The sequence below is a fragment of the Styela clava genome, chromosome 11 (assembly GCF_964204865.1).
Source record: "Styela clava chromosome 11, kaStyClav1.hap1.2, whole genome shotgun sequence".
In the NCBI taxonomy this organism is placed as follows: Eukaryota; Metazoa; Chordata; class Ascidiacea; order Stolidobranchia; family Styelidae; genus Styela; species Styela clava.
The window spans coordinates 10506818-10526019 of NC_135260.1; the positions used below are offsets into that span (position 1 = coordinate 10506818).

Consider the following 19202-nt stretch of genomic DNA (forward strand, 5'->3'; position numbering starts at 1 on the left):
GGTTTAAATATAAGATTTCAAGAATAATAATTTATTGCCAAAGTTGAAATATATATGATTTGAATTGTAGTTTGAGCTCCGACACTGAGGGGTCATTCATTTTGAGTGATTATCCCAATAATTATATTTTGAATTTTGCATTATTATGCGATTTCTAAAAGAAATTTGATACTGTTTGTAATGAATAATTGAAACCATCGCATGAAAGTTCTCTATTATACGACGGAAACAGATAATTATTTATTTTGCATAAAAATAGTGAGGTATTGTGGCCACTTATATGGAAAACGATTTTGGGTTCGCAAATTTGTGTTCCTGTTTTAAAAAGATACGTTTTTGGGTGGGACGAAGGGTAGCTTTTATTGAAAATTTCGACTCCAAATCTCAAATTTTAGAATCTTAAAAAATGGTGACGTAACAGCCGTTTAATGGCAAAAGTTTGCGCTGTAACGATTCCAATAAAAGTTGCTTAATTAACACTTTATAATATGAAGCTGAAAATCAAGGTACCAAATCATGGCTACTCCTCGGGATATAGTTTTCATCTCCTGAGTCACGATTTTGTTTCAAGAGTCAAATTTCATTGAAATCTATTTCAAAAAAGAAAATTCCTGCAAACAAATAAACCAAAAAGTGATATATATATAATTATCGCTAACCAACTAACGACAAATAAATAAATATCAGAAACTAAAAAAGACAATAGTTTATTAAAATAGACCAATGAAACTTATAGTCGATCAATGCATATAACTATTGTGGTTATACAATAATAATACAAAAATGAGCTCCAAACATGATGTTTTGCGTATAAATGATTCTCAGAGATACTAATTAAAATAATGAAAAACGACAATTGTTGTCAAATGTGAGAATTTTCATTGAAATAATACTGTACAGTTGGATTTCCAACTTGTTGCAAAAGGATGTTAAACAGGGGAGCACACTTTAGCTGATGTTGTCGACATCATGCTCATGTCATCTGCGCCTTTGTGAATAAACTCTTCCGTTTCGCTTGCACCCTTAGCCAATCGAAAGCGTTTGAAGCCTTTTGTTGTATGTCCATTGACTTCTTTATTGACAGTTCTTTGAGGGAAGACAAACGCAGGTGAATTGGGAGTGGATGATAAATAAGCTTTCTTAGAGTCCCCAATCTGATTATTTTGCTTATTATGGTGATGATGCCTGCCGTTATATTGATGAATATTAAATTTGTGGGGATTTTTTCTTATCAAACGTTTATGGTTACATGCCGGACTATGGGAAATGAAATCCAACTCCGCATCGCTTCGGCAACAGTTCCTGTTAAATGAAATTAGTGAGTTAATAAATAAGATTTATAGTGAATGAATTTTACTAAACGTATTACGGATAAGATATGTTTCTGACAGAGTGGCGCAAGGCAGACCTCTCAGCCCAACATATTATTGCTAACATTGGACCAAGAAAATAAGTGAAATTCTTCAAAGATTGTGATCCCACAAAGCAGACTAATAAGTCGAAGTTTTATAAGTAACTAAACACAGCTTGCAAGCAAACGCCAATTTTTTCACATTTATTTTTTATGGGAAATTTTCAAAGATTTCAAAAATATTTTTGCTAAGGAATTCAAATGTAATTTATTCTCTTCGTGACTTAAAATGCTCCGAGACTGTGTCGACCGACATTTGCTGAAGCGCAGTTCACAACCATAAACCTAATGGATCCAGAACTTCTTGACACATTCAATTGTCGCTTGCTCATTTATGGTTTTTCTACTTTGTCACTGAATGAGTGCACATTGCCTAACATTGGGCAAAATCTCAGGGTGGAAGTTTTTCAACGGAAATTGAAATCAACTTTACTCGGATGGGGAAACATGAAAGCTTGACAGCGTTGCAGAAAACGAAAATATACCGTTGATGGATATCTCATTCAATTTAAGAAATGGGTGCTCCCGAAGTATTCGTACCAAGTGGGCGCACAACCTGAACATAATATGTGTACCGGGTTGAGGTTGTGCGTCATCTTGGTACGAATAATTCCGGTGCGCCGAGAAATGTATATATACAAGACATCGAAGTGCGCGATTACGGGATTAGGATAATTCAGAATGATCTTGTAAATCGCATATGTTGTAATAACATTTAAATAATACTAAATTTATGAACAACGGGTTATTTCTAAATCACGTGCGCTAAAGTACATTCTGTTCTTAAAATCGGTATATTTTTCATAATATTGACTTTGAATATTATGAGATGGGTCTGAGAAATGTTTCACCATAAGTGAGATGGGATGTTCATTGCTTATATATGATATCCATAGCTGAGTTTTCCAGAATCATGCCCTATAATTAGTTTAAATATATATATATATCAAAGGAGACGATTTTAGAAAAAAAACATCATGTATAAATGGCAAATTCCGCTTCTTATTCCATTCTTAAAATAGAAAACCTATTAGACCTTGCGAAATATGTGTAAAAATTATTTCGAATATCATTTAATCGAAAATCTTTTAGTTCGTGCAAAAGTCAGATACAGGTTATATTCGAGCTGATAATTTGATTATAGTGATGGTTCCCAAAGTAAGTTTTTACTTTTCCATTTTGCGGAAACTTTTTTTGCCTAAATTGTTTTTTCAAACGAACATGAAACTCAAACTTACAAATGAAAAACAAGTGAGACAGTGTCCATGCATCATGGGTGGGATAAAATTAGTATTCAATACACACTTATTGGAAAACAGTTACGGCAGTTCAATTAGCCTCGTCTCACAAAGCACTTTAACGCAATTCCAGTATACATATTCAATATATATACCCAAAATACCACACAAATTTCCCGCATTAAATATTTATGACAATACTTATCTTGAAGTCTTTTACTCAGGGAAATTTATTATGTTATCATTGACCCTTTATCGACCAAAATGACATCACATGGTTAATTTGAGTAACGCAGAACTTGGCCATGACAGTTAATATCAGCATATTTGTAGTACGAGTGTCATGTCGTATTGCACGCACGCTCTCAATTTGTCTTGAAATTTTATTTGATCTCCCTAGTGCTTTGACAGATATGCACGAATATGGCACTGACATTGAAATTTTAAACATGCACATTTTCGTGCATTTTTACCAAAAATTAGATGTCGTCATGTTTATATTCATATGGAACAGTGATGGTTACATATATGGTTGACAAATTATTGAAAGCAAATTGAATCCTGAAATATTCGAATGTTCACTTTTTTAATCAACCAATAGAGTTTATATCATAAAATGTAAATACATTTAGAACCGTATCATAACAAAACCTAAAGTTTCATTCAAATACATATCAACCACTAAACTAATGCAACTATTTAATTTATGACAATCTTAAACGGGCAATTTTCTAAACTCATCGAATCAGAATCCTTAAAGAAATATTTTGTTAAATTAACCCGCATTTTTGTACTATTTTAAAATTTGCAACTTTGTAAACCCATCGAATCAAAAACCTTAAAGAAATCTTTTGTTAAATTAATGGTCATTTTTGTGATATTTTAAAATTCAAAGTCGAAAAGATTGGTACAGAGATTCGAATATCTAATATGGGAAATATGTTTGTTTAGTCGGCTCTATGTTGCCATGCATTTTACAATGAATTTTCCAAAATTTACCACGAGAATCACAATTCGAACACTCATTTACAGAAAAAATTTTCGCACACGATAAACAGCAATACACGAATAGCGGGATGAATGCACTCTCTGGCTTTTCGGCACAGTGAATATAACAGGATGTGGGCGGACAAACAAGCAAATACCCGCCTTTTCTTGGCTTGAGAAATCAATTTGAAAAGACCAAAAATCCGTTAATATGTTATTTGTACTATTTCAGTTTTTTCTTCCAAAGAACAACTTGATATTAAGAGTGTTTTAATGGTTTCCAGCATTTCTTTTCCTACAGTTCCTTGAACTTAATATACAAAGTATGCTTCAAGCTTGGTATTTTATATTCTTAATACTATGATGATGACATACTGAAACTAATAAATTTTAGATTAGAGCTTTGACTGACTGTGGTAAATAAATTTCCAAAATGTCTTAATAAATATTATAAACTAAACTAAAGTAAAATTTAATGTTATTGGTAAGTTATTTTTCTGTATCCAACATTTGCAAACCCTAAGAGAAAATTTAATTTTACAGGTAAATAGCATTACAAAAATCGCAACAAAAAGTGGGGAATATTACTCAAATCGTTGGTTTTGTCCCTCATGATTGACAAAGGATCTCTGCCCCAGTACTCCACTATCCCCCGTCCGCGAAAACACCCCAAGCCCAATCTTGACGTCGAAAAACGAAATAGTCCCAATTTCTGCTTATGTCAAGGCCTGATCACCCAGCAAAAGTCGATATACTGTGCACTTTGTATGATAGAGCGTTGATTTAATGTTCTATAAAGATTGATAAGAAATGTTACCTTATAAAATGTATCGTACGTTTCGAAGCTTTCCTCATACTTGCTGACGCAATATTGTATATTATTGGATTAAAACATTCTGACATTCTCAGACAAAAATACGCTCCAACGTGAATCCAGTAATCAAGCCTGAAATATAAATTTTATCGATAATTATAGTTTTACTTTCCAAGCCGTAATCAAAATATGTAAGTCGGAGATACAAGTAAGTATTCTGAATTGGAAGTGTCGAGGTCGGTATTTCCGTCGAATTTTTGGGAGCAAGGTTGGGTTATTCAGGAGTCGGAAAATTTTTAATTGGTTGACATGAGTCAGGGTGGTGGGATACTTCTTCGTTACAACAGTCCTGTATTAGAACTTTACTGATTTCGCATTCCATATCTATGGTGCCTCTAAAATCTATGACCATTATGAACACCCCGATAAATTAGAAAATCGGTTTTAATCATTGAAACCGCAAAGCACTCGGCAATGACAGGCGACAAAACCTCGAGAATCTTTTCCAGTATATGGATAATAATTCAAGAAATTGAACGAAAATTTTAGGCATAGAAATGTTATGTATGGACTACTTCTCTTGCGACAAATTAACGTGGAAAGTGATAGTCGCCAATTTTCGGATTTATTTCTAAATGTGGTAGACCAACAAAAAATTCACTTCGTACCACAAAATCAACCTTATCGTTGTTATTAGTAAGCATGATGTACATCAATTAATACAGTAAATTAAATTTACGAGACGGAAGAATAAATATTACAGTTAAAAGAGTTTGCCTCAAGACAGTAAATAACAACACAATTAAAAAATCTGTCTTCGAAGATGTACACCCGCAAATTGAAATAAAATTCTTATTGATTTTTTGAGCTAACAAATTAAATGAGTGATGGATGAAACAGGGCAATGCAGAAAAGCGACTAGATGAACTTGCTATATGCCTGCCCTACATTACTTTGTTGAAATTATGTGCTGTATTATGCATCAATACTAGTTGTACAGTAGGGTATGGGTCCACATTTCGTTTTCTAAGTCATAAATTTTGAAAAACGGGTCACAATCGAGACCAAAAATTTTAATAGCGATTGATACGATTGGGTAATTACAAATATAGGACCTACTTTAGGACATAAAATACAAATATCCAAGGCCGGCTTCGAGTCGAGAGCATTATAAATTCCTTCAAATAACACTAATAACAATTATCGTTAAAACCTAAAGCAAAGAAATCAAATACCAAGAAAATGAAAACAATATTTTTTAAGTATATTTTATTATATTTTATTTTTGGATAAGCATGTGTTTATTTGAGCAAATATTTTCATACGACGTATCTATACGCTTTTGCGAACAAGGCTCTACACAAAACGGCCACATATATGTAAAGAGCTACCTCAATTGGGAAAGACCAAAATTTTAAGGGTTCGACATTATTACCCATTTATTACATCCTGATTAAGGTGATGTACCCGAGATTTTTTCACATGTGATGTCATTAACTGTCGGTTTTGTTCATAACTCGGTACTCCCGTTGTATGTGAACCAAGATGGCGGACACTGGAACGTGGTTTGTGTACCAGGTTAGGGCATAATTTCAGCTACAAATACAACGGAAGTCACTTGGCTAGTCCCCAAATTCGTAATAGAACTAAAATAAAGCGAATTGGAATAAAATTATGGACTAACCCTAACCTGGTATACATACTACGTTCCGGTGTACCCCATCTTGGTTCACATACTACGGGAGTATCCATAACTCTGTGTAGTTGTTTGGGCATTCAGTTTCAAATTAAAGTCTGAAGAATCAACCATGCTTTTTCGTGAAATTACTGAATTTTTACCGATGTACTTTATTATCAATTTTTAAATGATAGTCTTGAAAAACTATCAACATTATCGCGTTTTGTATAACGCATAACATAAACACATACAGTTTTTAGGATTGACAATTGCACATCTTCAATACATCCGCGAATATGCGGGAGAAAAATAAATTTAATTCACATAAAACATCGATAAGATCATTTGTTTGTTTTGAGTGAATTTTATGAATTTAAAATGAATTGTCGATACCGACACAAACAAGTGCAGCTTACACGAGGGGTACTTGGTGTTGTGAATATTTTGAAAATATCACTCAAGTTTTGAATAAAAAAATCTATTTAGGAAAAATGTTTCTTTTTAGTTGATTAGAAATTTAAACTCGAAAAAACATTTTTTTGTGGAACTCAGCCATCACTGCTCGAAACAAGGCACAAAGCAAGCTGTTATTTGGGTGTTATGGGCTTCTGAATACGAACCGCGATCCACAATGAAACAATAAAAATGCTGAGCGTTTCAAATACGCAATGGAAAATTACCATTGGAAAAACTCCATATTTTTGTGAGTCTTCAGAAAGAAGTTGTTGTTCAGGCATATTTCAAATGAATATTATCAGACAATGCAAAATGTCCGAATAGTTAACATCAGCTGCGAGAAATCGGATGTTTGTTTCTCGATAGGACGTTTCCGACATCATCACGGCCGTCGAATGCATGTATTTCACTAAGTATACTATCAACACGTGTTCGAAAAATTCTCTCGCGTAATACTGAAAGAAAACCATATTTGGTCTCTTGACCTCTTGTGTACGTCAACCCGACAACATATGGACGTTCGAAATTTCTAAGTGAAAATGAATAGCCATGCAATTTTCGGTTATGCAACATATTCCTCACTCCATATTTATGGAACAATGCCAGGAATAGTAGGAAATGAACTGTTTCACAAACCATTTTTACTGACCTGATAAAAACATTTGTCAAACATGGTATACCTTGTAGGTGCATGTACATAATCGGGCTATATAAAATACTACCACAGTATTTCAGGAAATTAAGAAATATCTAACTTACATTTGATCGCGAATAACGAAGTACAATATGGATAAAACTTAATAAAAATTCAGATGGTCGTATGATCATATACGATTTATATGAAACCTTCCATGATTTATTTTCATTTCAAGTGTGTTTGTTTGTTGGCTATTCCGAGTATTATTACGGCATTATTGTAGGGTATAGCGATTCTTTCGTTTTTATACTTCTCTCTAATTTAGCAGGAACAGACAAACGCACGTACATGCACTGCACTGTATTAAAAATCATCCTGGGTTATTTTGGAATCAGTAAACTACAATATGAAATCATCAACACGTGACTCGCCTGAAGATGCGAAAAACTATTCTTATTTTTGTTTACAAGCCCCCAAACAAGGTGATGTGCAAAATACACTTATATGTAAGAAGCACAATGTGAGGACAAACTACGGACCGCTGGCCGAATCCGGTCCATTGGGTGATTCAATATGGCCCGCCTGATGCTACCGCAACCAAACTGAAACCAAATTTTGATGTTTTAGGTGAAAAAGAGCCCAAGAAATGTGTTGAGATTGCGATCAAATTGCGAGAATTATTGTTTTCCAATTTTGCTTTTGTAACATGGTAAATATTGTTCATAAAATGTAACTTTTTACGTCACACTTTCATGGCCCTACAGTCTAGGTGGGTACAATTTTTATTCCCTGGTCCAAAAAAATTTGCCCACCCTCGCTCTGTACTCTAATTTGGAGTTTTTAGGGCGGGTATGTGAACACTCGTGACCCCACTGAATTGTTAGGCATACAGCTGGACCTGAAATGAATACTTGACTGTTTTTTTGTATTTTCAGGGTTTGGGTAGCATCCAGTTTCATTATGGACCTCGTTTTGCTGAATATATCTCAATAGGTCTATGTTATCATTTTAATGATAAGTAAGTGGTGAGGACATCCCCATAAATAACATTATTGGATTACATTATAAAATATTAACAAAAGCATCTCAAATTTTATTTCGATCTGATTTGAAATCTGAAACTAGAGAGCAAACTTCAGCAAATCCATTGTGATTGCGAGATCGATATCGGTGTACATTTCGACGTGAAGCATGCAAGTCGTACCTGTAATCTCCGTGTTTAGTACGAGTCGTCCACATCACATAGATTGTCATTGGAATGTATCCGACTAAAAATGAGGCAGCGATAAGTGCAAGCTGCCACACGGCCTTACGTTCTGAAACAATAATGCGAGTCGTTGAAAGGATCTTCGAAAATGAATAACAGAAAAATAGCCGCATGTTCGCAAATAGGAAATCTAACTAAGAATGCTATACTTGGCTGAAACATTTTGTACATTCTGGGCATTTTCCGCTTTAAATCGTTAAAACAAAAGAAAATAATTAGCATAAATTTGTTGAAGATTTTCAAATTTCTATAGCTTAAGGAAAAAATGGTGAAAAGTCGCTTTTATGGCATTGTGGTTCAAATCGCTAGATTTAAATTTATGAAATTGATTTTAAGCTTCTTATTCTTAGCGTAAATAACAAAATTAAAAGGTCGAAGCAGGATTTTGTTACAAACAAACCCTCCGGTAATTTATGAAATAAATATGAGACGTGGCGCGTGATTTTTATATAATACTGCGTGATCAAGTCATGGTAGCCAGGTGCATAAGGAAACTGAAAACAATGATATCAACAATTGGTGAGGACCTTGATATGATAAGGTTGAAAAAAATGTCGTAACTAACAAACACTTGAAGTATAAACAAGTTCTACCCGAACTGGGAAAGAATGATTATCAACAATTTCAATGTTAACAGGCTGAGAACTGACTACATGTGTAATTTCAGAAAAAATGCAGTATCCAAACCAACTTTATCAAAGTTGTTCTGGAATTAAATTACGGTATTCTGCTATTGTTTGACGCAGTCAAGACGTACGTCATCCACCCGACGTGTAACAGCCCAACGCCCAATGTATAACAGTCCAACTGCCTCCGTTTGTAATTCCAGAAAAAAAAAACAGTGTTGAAACCAACTTTATTGAATTTGTTCTGGAACTAAATTACGGCATTCTACATGTTTTCATTTCATTTACACCAACTTTTTGAATATCCTTTGCTTGATTTTTGTAATGGATTAGTCAAATTTTAGCTTTATTTTGATAGTATGAATACCGCATTATTTAATCTGATGAAATTATATACCGATATAAGACAGCAGATATAGAGCTTATAATTTGGTTCAATGCAAGCTGATATCTCTTAATTTAGGGAAGCTGGAGTTCGAGATGTTTTTTTCTCCGAAAAAATAATTGAAACTGGAGTCGTATTTCGATCTGAGGAGTGTTGGGTGTTCAAGTCGAAATCTGTCACAATATTTTAAATTTCCATCTTTAAATGTTTATTCATTATCATGTACATGTTTAAATAATTAATTAGGTACACGTTTTAATAAAGTTTTTTGGGTATTTTGGAATGTTTTAAATTTCTATCTTTAAATCTTTAATCATTATTATGTACATGTTTAAATAATTAATTAGGTACACGTTTTAATAAAGTTTTTGCGATATTTTGAAATGCGTAAGAACGAATTAAAATAATTACCAATGTTTCCCATGGCAAAAAAGTTTTGCTACTCAAACAAATAGATGCACCCATTCTGAATATCGCTGTATTAGTTTTAATACTAAGTTGCATATGGTAACATGCAGCGTATCAATAAAGTGAAATGATAATCTTATCAAACCTTTAGATTTTCTGGATGATGTCTTGACTTTGGAATACCATAATAATTCACGTATAATAAATATTGAAGACATGAACAATATCAACATCGGCAATAACATAAAAGAAGCTGATGAAAATGTGTAGTAGATCAGGTGTTTCGTGACACTAAAAAACATAAGGAAATAATTACTTATATCCAATTTATTTTTGAAAACAAAATTTTAACCCAGATCGGTACAGGGTACAATATACTCAAACTCCACGCCAACCACGTTTTATTGACTGCTTGTTCACGGCCTTGTTCATGTACATCTCTTCACAACAGCGGTTCCCAAATCTTTTACAACAGCAAGACTGATTTTACTTTAAACTCCCTGTTCTTTCTAATTTCATTGCTTGATAAAGTTATTTCACAGGATACTTGCACTTTGTTGAGTAGGAATTACTTGAACCTAATGGGGTTTGGATTCTACAAATCAAACTAACACTACAAATACCACTGGAATGATGAACAGGGGGCTTAAAGCTTCCGCAGGGGGCCTTGAACCATAAAAGGTTGGGCACCACTGCTTTACAGTAAACGCAATTGTATAATAAATACATTAATAACATTATATATATTCGGCACAATTTAAGTGTAAAAACCATTAGGCATATTGGTGAGAATAACTGCTGACTGAACAGTGGAACTAGGGATGGATATATGGCTCAATCGCCATTTGAAGACAGCGTAATACAGCATGGCCAGATTAGTCCATAATACCAAACTATTTTCTTTTAATCATCTAAAATCTTTTGTGCTGGTAATGGCCACGCGCGTTCACATTATTCCAAGTTGACAATGCTGCCAATTGTGTAAGTAAAGAACTATTACTGTCCAAATGTGAATATTTTATTCGAAAATAACAAACTAAAGATGCCCGTTGAATCGGCCGGACCATAGTTTCGCGACTGTCAGTATCGGATTCAGTTTGGTCAGATAACGTAATCATGATATTCAAAGGTTATTTGAAGTTTGAACTACTATTATTTTGTAAATAGCTAATTAAAACCTGATACATCGAAACAATTTTTTCCCAAACGTAGCGATAAGAAAAATTCTCATTTAGAGCAAAGATGTCAAACAAACAACTTAAAAAAAAGGTCAAAATAAGCATTATAGAAACGAAATAATGATTGGATTTATATAGGGTGTCCGTGAAGTCTTAAAACTTCTTCGAAAGTACAGGGGAAATTTATCGATACCATATATTGTTTTCGCCCTCACAGATGAATTACTTGAACATTTACTGATTAAACAAAACCTGGTCAAGATATATTAAGAACTGACCTCATACCAGAATTGAAATTGTAAAGTAACTTCATGGACACCCTGTATTGGCAACTGTCTATGGTCAATATACACGTAATATTTTAAAATTCAAGTTAATTTTGACAACGATTTTAAATAATTTACAAAAATATCGAAGATAACAAACAAGATACAGTGTAAGATACACACAAGATACACATGTAAACATGTGGTCACGATACCCGTATAGTACTTCAAAATCCTCGTTAATTTTGACAAAACTTTTGAATAATTTAGGAGAATATCTAAGATGACTATTTCGCATTAATTTCGCACTAATTTCAGTCCATCAACACCTCGGCACTTATGTAGAATCTACTGGGACTTACACATATTCTCATAACGTGTTCTAGTTATTGAATTTATTCTGTCAATACGATATCAAAATAATCATTCTTGAAATGCATGTTGTGCAGAATATATTCGGGGTCTTCTAACACACTGGAATCGATTCTCCTTTCTTATTAACCGACCAAACAAACATATTTTTGTGTGATTAATATAGCTGAATCATATATTCAACTCATTTATTGACTTTTGAGAAACAACGCGCAAAAAGTTGTAAACAGATAATATATTGGAGTTTTTGTTTTCAATAATAATTAATCTTCCAGTGAAAGAAGATGTTTGTGTAAATAGATAGCAAGGAGTACGGTGCGTTTTTCCATTAGATCATTACATTTTATGTCTTCAGACTTGTGAATTGGAATATGCAAATCCTTTGGGTATATTCGACGAGTTCACAATAATTGAATTATTTTGATATTACGAGTTTTCAATGCAAATTATGAATATTGGATAATTTTGCTTTCTTGAATAAATGAATACCGTAAAATGTATTATACCAACTCGAAAACAAATGAAAGTGAGAAATTTGATATATATGTAATTGGAATAATTTGAACATTTGAAAATTATTTATTTACTGGAACCGTAAGTCGACTTGAGATGCAAATTATTTGTTTACATTGTTATAACGGAATCGGGTTATTTTTGGAATCAGAATATTCTATTTTTTTTCCAAAGCGTGCGCATGTACTTAAAATATTTATACAATTTCAAAAATACATGTTGTCGTTAAAACGAATATTCCCAATCTTCTTCGACCTTGATCCCGTTTCAATACTTAATATTTACAGTAAATTTTGGAAAAACGAATATATATTTGAAAGATCGAAATGAATATATTAGTCTAACAGGACGATTATTTGTAGCAATTTCACTCGACCAACAGAAAACGTCCTTGCCTGAATAAACTAGCCATGGACACACAATGCTAACCAATTATTATCTCATTTTATTGTAATCCAATAAAACTTGAATATTCACAGTAAAACCATTCAGTTTTAAATCATTGCTGGCCATGCTGAGGCCACGCTTGATGGGAGTTTAATATCAGAATTCGATTAAATTTACCATGAAATCACACACGATGAAATAACATCTGTACGATTTCCCAGAGAGTGATTTGAAACCGACATAAATGCAAAAACCTACTTAGTTTATTCGCTGTCCAAAATTAATTTACAATAAATTCGCGATACATTCAATATAACTCTTTTCCATTAGAGATAACATGAAACACCACTTTTGGGGTTTCGATGTCTATTCCCACTTGGATAAGGTGGTTTAGTATGTTGCATATCCCATGGTATAAGAACAAAGATGGTTTACTGATATCAGTTACAATCCGATTCTATAGCTGCTGTTAATGAAATTTATGAGATTTCGAATTAGTTTAAAAATGACACACTGAGAACATTATAGATATACCTGAGTCTCCATTAGGTTTTGTTTCATTTCCATTGGCAAAGTGACCAATGTACTGCATATGATCGCATATAAAACTTGTTTTCATTTTTGATAATCTTATATTAGTTCACGGAATAACAGGCTCGTGTATCCAAACATTATTATGAGGTTAGGCATAAATCGTTTTAAATAAACTGTATCATTTCAAACTGGACTGATTGGTGAACTTAATATTTGATGTGTGTGTGGCATTTCTATCGAGACTCAACGTGATCTCCTATTTGGGATATTTATAAAAGTTGATTCATTACAAAACAAAAATTCACACATTGCGTTTGTAAGCGACAATAAACTAAAGGTAAAATTAAATCAGCATTTATCGTTTTTTGAATTATTATAAACATTTTTTCATTTTGTATTTCGTTCAAAAGTAGCACGGACGAAACAGACCCGTATGCTTAATATGAAATAGGTACAATCAACGTTTTTCTCACAGTAATATCGTCTTTATATGAAGTGAAGCTGCAATAATAAAACATGTTATTAAACCTACCCCCCATCTTCGGTCTTGATGGAACAAGCTGGCCATCTTGCAAAGTCGGACTCCAACGGCATATGGCTTCTATCCTCCACTGAATAAAAAGTACAGAAAATTGCTCCACCAAAAACGAGGGCTATTACCCATATTACTCCGAGCCAAATTTTCACACTCCTGTAAAATTAGAAAGAAAATAAATTTATTATTAGATAGGGTTACGAGAGACTAACTCCTTACCCTTCCTCTGTGCCTTTGTAATAGCGAATATGTATGTATGTAATGTTTCGTCTGAACGAAGCCAAACAATGACACGGAATGAACAATAATAGATTAGTATTCTTCATGAGGTCAGCGTTCTAAATATGGCTGCACACAAGAACAAATTTTGTTACCAGCAGGAGATATTTGGGCTGGGAAAAGCTAAAACAGCTATCTATGACATTAAAAAATCATAATTTTACAAGTTAGAATAGATAAAATACTCACCACTTTTCTAATTTTTCTAGTACATGGGGCCATCTCACACCCATAAATCGCCACACAGCGAATGATGCAATATGCATTGCCGTACAGTAGGATGTAGACTCGTCGACAAACCAAAATAGTTTACATGGGAATTCACCCCACATCCATTGCTGAAATCCCCATGTTCTAAGATTAAAAAAATTAATTGTATAATAGAATTTAATATCAAGTTTTTGACTCAATAGTTTGCATATTGAACAACGACATTTAACAAAAGTTAACAGTCGGGTGTGGTATGTTACAATGCTTGAAGACAGAATATATTTCTCGATAAACACTTGAACTCTCTACTACATGTAACCGTAATAATAATGTAACATGTAATAAATGAACAAATCGAATCAAAGCATTTGAAACATCACTACTCCAATATAACTCCGAGAACAAACTTGGTAAATTCACATATAAGGTACAATCTTTGATCTACAGTATATCCAAACTAGAAAAACAATTGAAATTCCACACGGTTTAAAAACATTTCATTCCTACTTATGTTTCAATGTTCTCCTAGATATGATATAATATTTTTATATGTGATTAGTTCTCTTTAAGATATTACGTAAATTTTTATATGTCCCGTATTTTTCTAAAAAAAATTTGCATTGACGTCAGTGAAATCCATATTGTTATGTTTTTTTTCGTTAGTTTGTAGCTGCTTTCAACTTCAAATCGTACAACACAATGTCAACTGTCATTCTAACCTATTGTTTTTTTGATATTTTATTTTGTCGAAAATAGGTAACCATCGGACCCTTCGGTTTCAATTCAAAGGATAATATTCCATGAGAGCGGAATAATACAAAACCAATTATTCGTCAACAAGATGGATGATTCATCAAAGATACATTTGAGTTCAGATATCATGGGTATGGGCTATAGGAAAAACGAACTTACAGTTCGTAGTACGATTCTCCTAATCATTATTAAATTGCGCTATGTTTTTAAGACTATTTATTTGACGGCCGACATATTGCTACGTAAATAATGTCAAAGTTGACCCAATATCTAGAAAGCATGGAATTGAAAAAGCGCTTTGTGTGATCTCCTTCAAATGAATCCCAACTATATTGTGTATTCGGAAGTATTTCAACTTATCAAAACACAAATTTCGCAGGTACTTTCAAACTTGAACCATCAGACATTGACTTAAATTTTATTCACTGTTGTTGACTTTAAGAGATTAATTCAAAATAAAATAATAATTTTTATTCTAATCAGAAACCAAATATTGACCAATTTATATACCAATATACTAAAAATGTGATGTCAAGGCGAATAAAGTTTACAGAAGATAATTCTAATGTGCACTTTTCCATATTTGTATTGAATAATACTCTGTAGTAGAATTCATCTCGAAAGCTATTGCGTGTGAACTGGCCGCAAACTTTCCAATATTACTTAGCACACGATTTTTGATCGCACATTTTTATATTTTTTCGCTTCCAAACGCTAAATCATAATCCATGGATTAAAATGGATATGAGTCCTCAAATAAAAAAAATTAGCATGCAACTGAATGATCAAAATTACCAATCAGAAATGTGGGCAATAGACGTTTGGACCGCGCCAGATCAGACATACTGAACAGAACGAATATAAACATTTTTCTTCAAACTGTAACTGAAATTTGCATTGCATTAACATAGCGGTCTTTAATTTACTTAAAAATTATACTTTGTCCAGATTTTTCCCGGTAAGTTGAAGTCCATTAATGATGAACACGCTGCGCTTGTGCGTGTAGCGCATGAAAAAATTGCTGTTACCACAATAATAACGCTGGTCCGTATTTTAGACTGCATTATTACGAATTAAATCTTTCTAACTTACCGTCTATATAACCATAGGGGCGATGCGATAGCCCCCGATAATAAATCAGAAATGGCAAGGCTGAATATGAAGAAGTTGCATTTGGTTCTCATATTTCTGTGCATAGATATTGCTAATATCGTTAATAAATTTCCAATAGTACTCCAAAGTCCAAGTACAGCAATCAAAACTGTGATGACGACCTGAAATGAAATATACAACTTTGATTTATTTAAAAAAAAACTGAATTGTGATTTGTACTTTTATATTATACGAGTAAATATGTAGAGATATTTATATAGTATATACTCAAATAGGAGATTGCAATTAATATCTTCGATAATCGTGTACTAATTAGGATGACAAACCCGGATTCATTTTGAATAGCGCAGAAGATCGCAGATCCTTGGTAACATAGTATGTCATGATGACCATGTAGTTAGTCGCCAGTTAAAATTTATGTGGTCAAAAAGTAGGACAATTCATTATTACCTATTCCCGTCTCGAAAATGCACACTTCAACAAAATGATGCACATTGAGGAAATTTCTCATTCAGTTTTGTACTGACAAAGTAAACGATGTACTGTATGTCCACTTTATCCTATTTCTGTATCGAAACTGCATACGCCGATGTATTCATATTCAATAGTGTGTCCCGGTGACTATAAGGGGAAAATTTTTACTCGTAACCGTAAGAAACGCTATGTCCACCTTTTCCGTTTTGTACAAAAATAGACTCTTACTTCAAAGGGCAATTTCAGTTCAGTGAACCCTTGTGGAAATTGGCTGACAATGAATAGCGTGAACTTTTATTCGAAAGCGTAATAAATGCACTGTTTCGATAAAAAATTGACTCTTTCTTCAAAGGCAAACCTAGTCGAGTAAAGACAAATGTGGAAATTGAATAATCTGTCCTTACTGTTTACCCAAAGCGCTACAATGAGCTATTTTCAAAATGATAATCAACTCCATTCTGCATATGTATTGACGTATCCATTGCCAAGAGTCAACTCAATTAGTGCTTTCATCATGGAATATCAATCACAGTGTTGTGTATAATGAAAACAGACTGATGAGCAAATTTCCGCGCTGTTATCTCGATGGAGTGGACAGTTTTCTATGAAAATCCGTCGAAAGCACAAAAAAACTCAACAGAGCGTAATAAAGAATGGTGAATGAAAACATCAAAGATGAAATATGCGATTGCGACCAACGGTGAAACAAATACTACACAAAAGACAAAACTGATATTTCTGAACTGAGTAATCCGTCGGCAACAATGCAATAGTTACAGGTTTCTGTAACGTGCATGAAGCCTGAAATCAACGTGCATTATGTCCGAATTCAGTGTGAATAACCAGAGATGGTTTCTTTTCCTAATATAGCATTAACATTGCCCAGGAGACCAGAAAATTCGTAGGCGTGCGATAAGTGGCTTCACTTCGATTTTTGTGACAGTAACTAGCATTTGACATGCTACAATATTTATAACTACAAATTTTCGCGGAATTGGAGACATTTGGAAAGTTAAGTAGCCTAAATACATGATAAAATGACTGATCACAAAGAGCTTCATCCTTGTGTTATATTCGAGTATTTAATATGTTACAACAAATGTAATTAAATCGATTAAAATTCTCCTTGTATACACTATTTATCTAGAAGCCCATGTAAACATTTACATCTTGTCTGTCATCTTATTTGGTATATTGTATAATTTATGTAAATAAAAATTGTTATATTTAGGATGCTTTCAAATATATAAATATATCGATCAAATAAGCTAAATCCAACACTCAGGAATAGTTAGGCGTCGAGAAATACCCGCTAGAACTAAGGGTGAAATTAGATGAAAATACTCGTTTCCAACCTGATGCAGTACCTGATATTATGAAAATATCACAAAAATGCAAAAGCAATTACAAAAAAAAACTCTGCAGGGATTAATCCAATTTTAAATTCAGAAACTCGTCTTCAATATGATGCGATGATTTTGTGCGCAAACGTTGAAACGTACAGTTGAAGATATTTACCAAATTACCCGAAATGTTTTTGTTTTAGTAAAATCTACTTGCCTGAGCATTGTGAGAAGCCGGGTGTCCATGAAGTACATTTTCGCTGAAATTTACTGTAATAGTCGTTACGAGCGTTGTCAAGGAGGTAATATTTGGAGTGATAACTCCACTACCGGCATTCCGGTACACAGCCGCTGAAAATTCCATATCTGTATCTTAATTCTACTTGTATACATCAATATTCATATTAATGTCTATGCCTGAAAGAACGCGAAGAATACACAAGTCAAATGTACGACTACACATTTGCTATTAACTCCATAACTGACAACAGTCTTACTGTAAGAAAGTATGACGTTGCAAGGATAGTCTATTTCAGTAAATGCCTAAGACTTTGCAACTATATTGCTGAACGAAGAAGACCGCATAAATGTTTCTAATACCGTATTACCTTTCTACCGCCATAGTGCATGCTGGTAGGCTACACTACATTCGAGTAACAAAACAGGAAGATTAAGCGGATTGGCCTTGATAAAAAAGCCAGTACAGCGTTCTTCTCGTTTATTAAGGTGACCACAACACCATTTTTTCCTTTATTGTTTTGCGTCAGCTTGTTTATTCGAACGTTGTCGATGCGCGTGCATAGTGAGCCCACCTTTTTGTTAAGAGTGAAGAGCTTAACGCCTGCGCGTAAATATACTATCAACAGGCTTACGGTATAAACAAAATAAAGACGCAAACTTGATACATGCGACAAGCGCTAGTTTATTTTAATACTGCAGATACCAGAAATGCACGATATGCGGCCGTTTGTTTCTATACCGCGTTATGAAGGCTAACATGGTAATAGATGATACATCGACCAACAACTTTTCTCGCCATACTTTTAACGGCGTTTTATTCAACTTAGCATTTCGCAATCAAACTATACAATAAAAGATTTACGCGCATACAAAAATACACAAATGTGATCTGATCGAGTTCATTAATTATGATAGATGGCGTTTGAAACGTCACTTTCCCAAATGCTTTTATTATAGAAAATAATAACAATAGACAAAAGATTGCGAAATGCTAATATATATAACATTCATGTGCTGACGCGACATCGCAGCCTAAAAACAATATCAAGTGTCAATCGGAACATTGAAGACAATCAGACATGCATCAATCATCCGTCA

General features: G+C 33.5%; 1 protein-coding gene across 1 annotated transcript; it reads right to left on the reverse strand.

The window, feature by feature from the left end:
* Window positions 1–872: 872 nt before the first annotated feature.
* LOC120347179 (growth hormone secretagogue receptor type 1-like) lies at window positions 873–18360 on the reverse strand. Its single transcript, XM_039417064.2, has 8 exons — window positions 18082–18360; window positions 16027–16208; window positions 14161–14325; window positions 13690–13848; window positions 10053–10198; window positions 8426–8537; window positions 4454–4582; window positions 873–1302 (listed from the first exon to the last, which is right to left on the reverse strand). The coding sequence occupies exons 1-8, from the start codon at window positions 18226–18228 to the stop codon at window positions 930–932; spliced, it is 1413 nt and encodes a 470-aa protein (XP_039272998.2). The 5' UTR covers window positions 18229–18360; the 3' UTR covers window positions 873–929.
* Window positions 18361–19202: the final 842 nt, after the last annotated feature.